Raw genomic sequence first — 11,563 nt, 5'->3', positions numbered from 1 at the left:
GAATTCATGTATATTTTTTGTCTTTTTTTTTTCTTAATAGTGTATCTCCCCCACACATACGCTCTGCCTTTACATCAGAATTACAACAACTTTTCAAAGAGGGAAGGCCTAGAAAAGTAAGATCAGGAAAGCACGTTGTAGGCAGGAGTGAGACAGGTTATAAGCTCTATTTAGGAGTTTCCTCAAAAAGACACATTTCAGTAGAAAAGGACAAGCTTGAAGATATACTGGCTCTTCGTTGAAATACCGTGTCAATCAATATCTGTGTAATCCGTATCATTTAGCTCAGCAAGTTCCAGGTGTTTGTGCGTGCATATAGTTTCTGTGTAGAATGCAAACAAAAGGCAAGTGGAGTAAAGGCAGTTTTTACCGGGTGGGATTTCTATCAACCTCCTTGATGTTGATGGTACGACAGAGTCTCATTAGGCAAAATGTGTGAGGATGTGGCATGTAGACAGGCTAACACAGACTCTAAAAGAACTAGATATCTATGTCTTGCAATTTTAAATGCACGTGCATCAGGTAAACAACGATGCCTGAGGCTAAAAAGACAGTTTTCTCCACTGAAAAGACAAAATGGTTTCAGATGAGTCACCTGAGGAATGTTGCTCTATACTGTAACAGGAATCTGAATACATCTGATGTTTGTTCTTTCACTCAAATCAACTACTAAGTTGTGTTTGATTTTCTCACTCTATTCTACATCCAGGGCAAATTGGATCTTGTTCCTTTACTTGTCTCTCTTTCCAGCAGCCTTTATCACAGTAATTCCCACCCTAATAACTCATGTTGGCCCCTCTTTGTCAAAGCAGAAACTTCCCCTCGCTCTCTTTCTTTCTATCTCTCATTCTCACTCTCATCTCTTTTTCTATTTGTCGTGCAAACAGTTGTTTGCTTCTGCACTGTAATTTCCGGAAAATTCTGCATTGCCACCGAACAGAACATTTATATATTTATTTATGTACAATGAAAATGAAAATGAATGCACACTGCTTATATCTTCATGGAACAAACATTCAAAACGCTTACATTAGATACAAAAAAAAAAAAATATTTATATATTGGTGTGTGACAGGTAAGTAAAACAACTAGTTAACAGCTATTAGAGAATAAAAAAACAAGCAATTTATTACACGATTTCCTCTCTATACATTTTGTCTAATCTAAATTTACTCAGGACATAGATGATATTTTTTTTCTAGAGGATTACATTAAAAATGTCACAGCAATGAAACTATATTCCTACATATCATTTCAACGCCCCCCTCCCCCAAAAAAAACAAAAGGACCAAAAAAAAAAAAACATCTGTTACCTACAATATATACACAAAGTGCAAGGAGGCACTTCAAAATATCATGCTTTTAAGATAGTGGTGCAAAAAATAATTATCATTTTATTTTATTCATGCTTCTAAAACCGTGAGTTTGAACATAATAGCGGTCCAACACTCAATCCCCACCGGTGACACTATGGTCTGCATCGTCTCCTTTTACTGGAGAGTTTTTTGTTTTTGTTTTTTTTTTATTTTTCCTGAAGATCACAAGGTCAAAAGATAAAGCCCAAAGGCCCTGTTAGGGTGTCAGTGCTGTGCTCTGCAGCTCACTGATTACAATTATAAATGTAGTGACCTTCCAGGTTTTAGAGTGTTTGCGCGCGTGTATATATGTGTGCACTTGAGAAAAGCGAAACAAAAATACAAAACAAAAAAAAAAAATAGTGAATTTGTGTGCGTGAGTGTATGTGCATGCTTGTTTTTGTGTGTATGCTATAGATCAGTCTGTGCAGAGTGTACAGCAGAACACCAAGTGCGCGCTATGTTGTATCAAAGCACACTTCTATCAGCCGAGCTTAAAAAAAGCAAAGTGAAAGACGTCTTCTGAGAGTGCGTCTCAGGAACTATAAGGACAGAGTGCTGCACTACGTGTTTCGTTAAGTTTCCTAGTGTTACTTTAAGTAGCATGTGTTGTTTGAAGTGAACATCTTCAAGGCAAGGTTGTCATTAAGCACAAATGAAAAGAAACAAGACAGGAGAGAAGGACCCCGACAGACACTGATAAAGAAATCAAATCCACACCCACATCACAGAAGTCTCACCTCTCACTCACACAGGCTAAAAAAAAAAGAAGAAAAAAACAGATTAACAGCCAGTTGTCCTGCTTTGTTTCTGTGTTTGCACATCTTTTTCTTTTTTTTTTTTTTTTAAGCCATTTGGTTGTATGAGAGGAATACATTTTTATTACCTGATAGCTGGCAACATTCTGGCATTATGTGTGTTACTGTATGTGTCCACCCTTTTGTTCTGCGTTTCGTTAAACGACTTCTCACCAATATGGACACACAGCTGCAGCATCTAGGGTTTGTAGAAACAGTCGTGAGCTCTGGTGTCTGAAATATATTGTTGTTTACCTTTTTAGGTCTGGCTAAACAAGAAGCTGGCGAGCCTCCCTGTAGAGTGTTATATCAATGATCTGTCTCTGTTTGTGCAAGCCAAGGATCCATCTGACAGCCGAGTGCTGCGCTGCTTCTCCCTCAGTTTCTTTCTATTCTTTGTTTTTTAAAACATTTTTCTGATGGTTCACCTTCTGTCAGTGTTCAATAATAAGTTTGTCTCCGCTTTCAGACAGTACACGGGTTGAGGATCATTCAGCCACGGAATGTAGTCTTAAATATGTGTGTGTGCTTACTGTACGTGCTGGGAAACTCCCCTTCCTGTCATATTATCACATTATAAAATTATTGTCTTTCAACAAAGTCCTTTTGCAGTAGTCAAAACTTTCCAAAGATGTGCTGTTAAGAGGCTGCTTTTGTGAGGTGAAACGCTCAAGTAGTGAGCAAGTAAACATTTTAGGATTACAACATTTTTCCCTGTAAAAGAGTAAACATACAAGCCTGAGTATCTTTTGCTCTCCCTTAGTGTTTTTTCTTTTAAAACTTGGAATACGATCAGTGTCGACATGGAACAATAATGTGCATGACTTTGATTATGCCACTGACTCATAATTATCCTCATTTTGGCTTTATTGTGCTCCGTCACTTTGTTTGTGCTCTATATAACCTCATTTTTTGTGCTAAATTTTATTCAGATATGTCAATTATTTAGTATTATTTGTTCTCGTAATAATCACATTGACGCAAATTTAGCTTTAATTTCACTGGCATTTTTTTATTTTTGTAAAAGTACCGTATAAAGTTTCATATTTAGGGCAGTGATTTTCTTAGCTTTAAGTTTTGAGGCTTCATTGGAAAAAAAAAGAAGAAAATATCAGCTGCTGTGCCAGCCACTTATAAATGGACATTGATGTAAGAAAACTGAAAAATGTGTTGCGTCATGGAGGCAGTTCAAAGGCCTCTGTGAGTTGATTGATTTTCTGCCTGTTTGGTCCCTATAATTGACTTGGTCATGTTCATAACCCCAGCTCTCTCTCTCTTTCTCTCTCTCTCTCTCTCTCTCACACACACACACACACACACACACACACACACACACACACACACACACACACACACACACACAAAAAGGTTTATAACTCACTCAGCAGGTGATTCAAATAAAAAATAAAAAAAGTCCCCTTATTTTTTTTTTACAGTAGACAAAATAAAAGGAAAACAAAAGGGGGATAGAAAATGGGCTCCATATGATTTGTGCTTTATAATTCCACTGTGACTGTGCTTGTAGGTTTTATGAGGCTCAGCGTGATTTTCCTGTTTGTTATTGTTCTCCCTGCCTCCTACCCTCTCATCAGTTTGACCTCAGACCTCAGGGATAGTGGGTAACATTGGGCAAAAGCAGATGTGGTCAGATGCACTTCAGAGGCTCTGACAGTTAAAGATGAGAGACTGAGCTTAAATTGAAAAGCAGTGGCTCTCTGCACATATGTGATGGTACTGACAGGGATGTAAAGCGAAGAAGCTCGGTACAAACATTACGCTGGTTGCCATGATTAATGCTCTAACTCCCTCTCATCCTCCGGTATTAGAATAATGAATCACCTGTATGAAACTCGGAAGATGATCTCATCCCATGTTATACAGCCACTTCTTCTCTCATCTTATGATGTACAACCAGGATGTATTGCTAAGAATAGCTTATCTAACTTTTTTTTTCTCTTCCTTCCCTCCCCAAGCCTTGAAGTATGTTGTGCAAGTATCTGCTATATAGTTCATAATTGTGCTCTACCAGGTAAAGTATACCTCTGTTATCATTTCACGGTTAAGTGAATTAGTATTACATATCAGTCAGATAGACAGTTACAAAATTTTTTAAAGGGACTAATAAAAAAAGAAAAGAAAAGAAAACTAAACTACATAAAAAAACAAAAAAAAACAATTAGTAGTTCTGTTCATGTGACTTTTTTTCATTCACTCTTTTTTATCACCAGGTAGGAAAGCTTGTGGAGCCCAGGAGCAGGGGATCTCTGTGCTGCCATTATTCATGTTTCCATGGTTCCTCCTCAACAAGCGTGCACTCCGCAGCAGAGCCGTTAGTGGCTGAGGTTACCTGCAAGCAGTTAGCAGGGAGATCTAAACAGTGGATCCAAGGCACAGATTACAAAAAACACACAAACACAAACAAACTTAATTTCTTATAAAGCTTTGGATCAAAGAGCTGTGTTACACTGTAACACTGTGTGGTTTGATTTTCAGCTCTAGCCAAGCAATCTGATCCGCTCAATCATCGGGCTTATACAGTTAATAAAGCATGCCACGCCATCAAAAAAGCAACGTTACTGATCAACCCTATACCCTGTTTTTCTTTAAAAGCCATCTGTTGAGATAGATGTTTTAGATAATACATGAGTGTAAACATTGTTACTGTAAAGCCAGAGAACCATTTAGTACATTCTTTTCTGTACTTTTGGATACTGTAGTGATGTTATTTGGCAATGAATAAAACACAGCTTCTTAGGTCTCATAGCTATTTAGCAATGTGCAAAATCTATGGAGGAAATAGTGGAATGACTGTGTGACCACTGATGATCAAGCTTATGGCAGTCCTAAGAGCTGAGTTTCTTTTACCCACCTGTGAACAGACCACACATTTATGACAAAAAACTCAAGGGGCAATTACAAAAAAAAAAAAAAAAAACAACAACAAAAAAACACACAAATGAACACATCATGAATGCAAAATAGCCAGATTACACAGAAAACAAGGTATAAACACTACAAAATGAATGCATTGTTACGTTGTTGTTACTGGCAAGCACTCTACAGTGGTATAAATCTTTGAAAATGGGGTTAGAGATGTGAGTCAATCTATTTACAGGCAAACAGAAGAGAAGACAGAAAAAAAATAGTCATGGTGGATACTGGAAATAGCAAGCCTTTGTATCGCATTTATATGTAAATGTCTCTTAATAAATGGAGACTCAGAAAGGAGGATATAACTTTTTCCTATGGACAGATTGCTTCTGTGACAGGTTGCCAGTGTTGCTAGGCAACACCTTTCACCCTTTAATAAATGAATAGGCTCATCAGTAGACCTTTTCCACCAGGGCATTTATGTGTATGCGTGTGTGTGTGAGGGAACAAGCACTATGAGTCCCCATATATTATTCTAAAAGCCTGGGATACATTCAAAGACGGGATTCAAAGTGCATTATGTTTTACATTATGGGAGCTACTTCACAGCTTTCAATTTCACAAAACAGTTTTAGCAATGGGCAGAAATAGATGGTGTCAAAATGCAAAAATAAAAAACCTGACTGTGAATGAGTCAGTGACAGTGTGGTAGATGTGTGTATGTAGGGGAATATATGCACTGCTAATTTGCTGTAACACTTTCCCTCTCTGAATTTTAAATGCTACAGCAATGGATGACCATGTTGGAAATAAATCTGTTTAAGAATTAAAATCAGCTATATTTTAAGAGAAAGCAGAATGAACCATTCTGGACATTAAGATGAATAAAATGTAAAAATTTGAGAAAAAAAAGATGGTTGCAGAAAAGGGAAAACATTATTCAATCAAGACATGTTTTGGAAGACGGATGTAGTGTGAACTTTTGGTAGAAAGAAGAGCTGCTAAATAATTCCTCAGGGTCATAATGAGGATTATGAATTAGAGCCAATCCCGAAAAGGTTACAGTCATCAGATTAACTAACTGTAGAGCAAGATCTGATTTATCCCTCATTTGCATGAAGCTGAACTTGAATCATTCTTCAGTTTGTTTAATTTTTCTTTTGGTAAAAGCGCTTTAAATTTTTAGACGTTCAACACAAAAGCTGCTATTCCAGAGGAACAAAATATATACATACATGCATCTGTTGTTCTATTGCTTCACTTCTGTCATAAAATAACAGTGGGTCTATTTACATTGTTATATACAAAGATGCAGTGGATAAAAACAGAGTCAAGCAAAAAGTGCAGGGTGAGCATGCAACAACAGAGAGGGTTATATACAAGTCTCTATGTCTGTAAGCGTTAATTGTACCTTGCATTCATCTACTACGACAGAATTGTTAGCAGTGGCGGTAGCGGTGGTGGTAGCGGTGGCGGTTAAGACGCACTGGTTGGAATTGTTTTCGTGGTGGTTCTTCATGTCGTCATAATAAGACGGGGTCTTCGTCATCATTTCGATGTCGTCGGATTTAGCCGCGTGCGCGTCCAGCTCTTCAAGCTCTGCCTTGGACATGTGGTACACGATGCCTGCACCGTAGGAGTCACCCACCACGTTCACTGAGGTCCTGAATCGATCCCTGAAAAGAGAGGAACCAGGATATAGGAGGATGATCTAGCATGCTCCATCAATGAGGGAAAGACTAGGAGGGGTTTTGCAGAGGCAGGAAAAAACAAAAATCTATTTATGCGTGACCACGATACACATATTTGTCTTGTCAAACTCACAGCAGCCAGTCGACAGCAACCAGCAGACTGATATCTTGGGTTGGCAGGCCTACAGCAGTCAGGATCAACAGCATAGTCACCAAGCCGGCACTGGGAATACTGGCTGCTCCAACACTGGCCAGTGTGGCTGTCAGACTGGATGAAGACACAGCAAAGGGGCACTCAGTCACATTTCTCAAAACCCACTACACCTAACCACATCCTCCATAGCCCTCCTCTAAACCCTTCCTCAACTCTTCAGTCGCCAGTGAATGTGAAATCGCAGCACCTCACTGCCACAAATGAAGACACTCATTCTCTATGGTGCTTGTGTGAAGAGCAACAGCTCAGGACCACTAGAGTGGGTCCTCCATCGCACATGAAGAGAGGTTTAAATGTGAGAGATAGGATGTTTAATTTAATGGACTGATATGCTGCAAAAATGTCAGACTGAAGGTCATCCATCCTCGACTTACACTATTAACAAAAGGGCGTTTGGCAAAGTTAGTTCCAGATACTCAAGAAACAGCAAGTGGTTTGTATTTATCTTCCTACTTAGCGTGAAATACAGCACTGGCGCATGTGGCTTCCTCCTGGTGGTTTGTTTTCTCTCCTGTAAATTTCTTCTCTAAAGTTGCAGCCACTTTGATCAACTGAGGCTTTTCTGTTCACTGTTAAGTGCCTCTACACTCCATGCTGTGTTTGTCCTCATTTATTAAGAGCTAACTGTGTTTGCTGAACTGTATCCTCGGGGCTCCATTTAAACCCTCTTGAAATAGAGTGAAGTGTAGAGTGTTATGACTAAGAATAGCTTTTCTGACTTTTGTGTGCAGTCAAATCAATCTTAGAGGGAAGAGTCCTTTTAAGAAGCCTATTTTCATACATGGATGTCTGAAATATCGTAGATCTCATCATTTCCCAATACCGAGTCTAAAATTTCATACAAAACAGGAAGGCAGGCAGGAAAGAACACCAAATCTTTCAACTTACATCTTATAACCGTAACAATAGTATGATTTCCATTTAACAGTGCGAATGACATCAGCTAATTCGGAATCTGACAAATTTTAAGTACAAAGACAAACTATCTTAGGTGTTTACTGACCTGACGGTGACAATCTGGCCCGGGTCAAGGTGGACACCGTTCATCTGGGCAATGAAGATGGCAGCCACAGCCTCATACAGAGCAGTTCCATCCATGTTGATGGTGGCACCGACTGGCAGCACGAAACGAGTGACTCTTTTGTCAATACCCAGGTTTTCCTCCAGACAACGGAAGGTGACAGGCAGAGTACCAGCACTGGAAGGAAAAGCAGAAGAAGGTAGGTAATTGCGAAAATATTAAGATGCCTCCATCTATTCGTCCATCCATCCATCCATCCATCCATCCATCCATCCATCCATCCATCCTAATGCTGACCTGGAGGCTGTCCCCAGGGCAGTGATCCAGGCCTGGAAGATGCCCAGGAAGAAGGTGAAGGGGTTTTTCCTGACGATAACAAAGTAGATGCTGGGCAGGAAGATTGCTCCATGGATGATGAGGCCAATAATTACAGTCACCATGTACATGCCCAACTGCCTGGCCACCACCTCCAGATCCTTGATGGAAATGATCTTACCACAGATCAGGCAGGCAATACCAAAGGGAGAATACCTGATCAGATGAAAAAACATTTTGTCATTACTTTAAATGTAATATCAAAAACAGATGACAAACAGTTTGTCAGGAAACTGATAAATTCTGCTTTAAATCGTTGTCACCTCCTCCTGTTTTAATGACGTGAGACATAACTTGGCATAGAAAGTTATTTCTGACTCCAAACAACTAAATGAATTTCAAAATGAGTCAATGAGATTCTTAAGTGATACTAACCACATGATCATGATGACAAGTTTCATCACAATCTCATTGAGGATGTTGAAGAATTCAATCATGAGTCTGGCCTTCTCTCCCATCTTGCCCATGCAGATGCCAAATGCAATAAAGAAACCAATCAGACCTGTGACAGAAAATCATAAATGTACCCTTAACTTTGAGTACCAGTGTGGACAGGTGAAATGAAGGAACTGTTATTAGGAGGTGATATGTTTTACATTTACAGCCAAAAAACATCAGGTTTTTCCAAATGTTTGCTGCTGTCAAATTGTGTAAATGTACTGTAAAATATTGCTTTTAGCCATGGTAGTGTCATTGCTGTGGGGATGACAGTAGGTGGGCCCACTTTTTTGGTCAAGACTGAGATACCTCAGAAACTTACTACTTTACTACAGATATTCATGGTGCCCAGAGAATGAATCCTAATAACTTTTCCATTTCCAGTAGTTACTGTAACAACTTTCATGACTCCTTAACTTTTCAATCAGTTAAATACTTGCCAAATTACTGACATTCCCATTAGCATTAACTGCACTTTGTGTTTAGCACTAATTAGCAAATGTTAGCATGCTAAAACGCTTCACAAAGATGGTGAACATGCTTAAAATGATACCTGCTAAGCATAAGCATGTTAGCATTGTTATTGTGAGCATGTTAGCATGCTGTACAGCTGATCATAAAGTCACAAGCATGGCTGTAGTTGAAACAAATGTCACACACCCAGAACATTCATGCCACTTTTGAACTGCAGGGACTTTTTGACGATGAACTGAGGCTCCTTGGTGATGTTTGCCACCAGTCCCTCCATGGTGGTGGCATTGACATCCTCCTCAATAACCACCTCCACCTTCTTTGTGACCGTCTGGATCTGAGGTTACAAAGGACAGTATATTATTGATGAGCTTAATGACTGATACTGTGCCAGTTATGATAGTAAATACCACTCAACTGACAATGATTGAGACAATGATTGAGTTTGAAAATGTGCTGCTACAGAGAACAGAGTGGGCGCAACACATCATACTGCAAGGCTATTCTTTATGATCTTATGTGTATTTGAATTCCTCTGTCGATAAATCCTCTGCAAGGCAATAAAGACAGTCACACCCATTTGTGCAAGCCTACGAATTCCATATATTAGTGATGCCATATTCTTGATATTTGACTTGACATATCTCAGACAGACACATCACACCTGACTTCCTACGCATCTAGCACTTACACTCACACTCAAACTTCAGCATTAAACTGTGTCCATCATCTTGTTATTTTCCTCCTTTACCTGTTGGAAACAAGCCTGCACCAGGTTCTCTGGGAACAGGTTCCTGATCAGATCAAAGAAGGCATCCAAGCTGGACACATCATCATTTTTCTGGCCCTCGCCCAGATTCTCCTTCAGTTTGGGGTTGCCAGGGTGGATGACTAACACCAGGATGACTCCCAGGATAGCAGCAATAACAGTGGTGGTCATGTAGTAGACCATAGCTCTGGTGCCCAGGCGACCGCTAGATTTGGCGTCCAAACCGGCTAGACCTGCAGCCAAAACAAGCAAGATCATGTTTACCTGGTAATTACTTGGTCTTATTGAATGGAAATGTTGACTCAATACTGCGGGGCATAAAGGCTGAATGCAAAGACCATTAAGGGACTGCATAATGGTGTTTGATCATGTGTATGATTCTTAGCATGATGACTTAAATGAAATGTTGTCAATTACGATTTCATAATCAGGATTACAGTAGTAACGGGACCTTTTCCTCATGACAAAGCACTGAAAGGTGCAGATGAAGAATTTAAAGTTTATTTGCCCTCAAACTCAAGTGTACATGCAGCTCACTCCTACTATCACGAGTGTAAAGATAAAACTCAAACACACCACTAATACTAAAACTATCTAATATTCTTGTAACAATGTAATGTATATGCCATAAGTGATCGGTACCTGTGATTAAACTGGAGATGATAAGTGGCAGGATCAACATCTTCAGCATCCTCATCAGGATATCTCCAGGAAAAGCAATCACCATGACAATATCTGGGTGGATTGGGGCGGCAACACGGAGTAACATCCCTGATACAGCTCCCAAGATCACACCTGAAGTGCAAGGAGGAATGTGTGTGTGTGAGTGACACCGCACAAGTATATAATGGCAAAGTAGATGAGAATCTGGAATGAAGTCAGATTGAGAAGGCAGAGGAAAGTGAGTCACATAAAAAAAGAGACATTTCTGTGGGTGTATTGGCTGCTACTGAGAAGCGCTTAGATGAAATGACAAATGAGCAACAATTTTCTCCTTTAAGACGCCTCAATAACTGACCCCTGCCCCATCAATTCACTTGTTTGGAGCTGTACAAGAGGCTGTGAGCTGCATGCTTAGGGAGGACAGTGGGTTGAGGAGATAAAACGGAAACCTGCTAAGTGAGAGTAAATCTCGTGGAGGATTAAGATCGGATCTCTTCGAAGCAGTGGGGAGGAGGCAGCATGTCAGATTCCCTAGTGAAGCATGTGTAATCTCTGCAAACCCAAAATGCTTTTGAGGATTTTTTTTTTTTTTCACTTTGTGGCAGGGAAGGTGAAAAAGACTACTTCTAGCATTCAGCAAAGGAGGAAAAGAGAGGTAGTTGACCTTAATCTCAGACACACTTCACTGATATTTCTAACGGATGTTTTCTACCGATTTCTATCCTCTGTCTTCCATTCCCTCTCTAGAGGCCTGAAGAATTGGAGAGTTCAGCCCCTCTCTAACAAAGCCAATGTTGATCCCTGACATATGTCTCTTCCAACTAACAGTTCCTTTCCTGCCATGCAGCATTTCTGTCCAGAAAGTAAAGATGACCTCTGTGTGCTCTGATACCCCCCC

The 11,563-nt window shown here is 39.8% G+C and overlaps 1 protein-coding gene across 3 annotated transcripts in view; it reads right to left on the bottom strand.

Moving 5' to 3' along the window:
* Positions 1-13: 13 nt before the first annotated feature.
* slc1a2 (solute carrier family 1 member 2) overlaps positions 14-11,563 on the bottom strand; it is a 30,788-nt gene continuing 19,238 nt past the window's right edge. For 2 of the 3 annotated variants that reach the window (XM_022754216.1, XM_022754215.1), the window contains exons 3-11: positions 10,645-10,797; positions 9,985-10,235; positions 9,423-9,570; positions 8,700-8,826; positions 8,247-8,480; positions 7,932-8,126; positions 6,848-6,982; positions 6,435-6,699; positions 14-4,499 (exon numbers count right to left, since the gene is read on the bottom strand). In XM_022754216.1, the coding sequence (XP_022609937.1) occupies positions 4,428-4,499; positions 6,435-6,699; positions 6,848-6,982; positions 7,932-8,126; positions 8,247-8,480; positions 8,700-8,826; positions 9,423-9,570; positions 9,985-10,235; positions 10,645-10,797 (1,580 nt within the window). In that variant the 3' untranslated portion in view covers positions 14-4,427. The remainder of the gene's footprint in view (positions 4,500-6,434; positions 6,700-6,847; positions 6,983-7,931; positions 8,127-8,246; positions 8,481-8,699; positions 8,827-9,422; positions 9,571-9,984; positions 10,236-10,644; positions 10,798-11,563) is intronic. The other variant, XM_022754217.1, reaches the window with a different exon arrangement.

This window comes from Seriola dumerili, unplaced genomic scaffold (genome assembly GCF_002260705.1).
Source record: "Seriola dumerili isolate Sdu_G_001 unplaced genomic scaffold, Sdu_1.0 BDQW01000219.1, whole genome shotgun sequence".
Taxonomy (NCBI): domain Eukaryota; kingdom Metazoa; phylum Chordata; class Actinopteri; order Carangiformes; family Carangidae; genus Seriola; species Seriola dumerili.
Note: the sequence above shows the minus strand (reverse complement) of the source record. Positions and strands in the feature narration are given on the sequence as shown.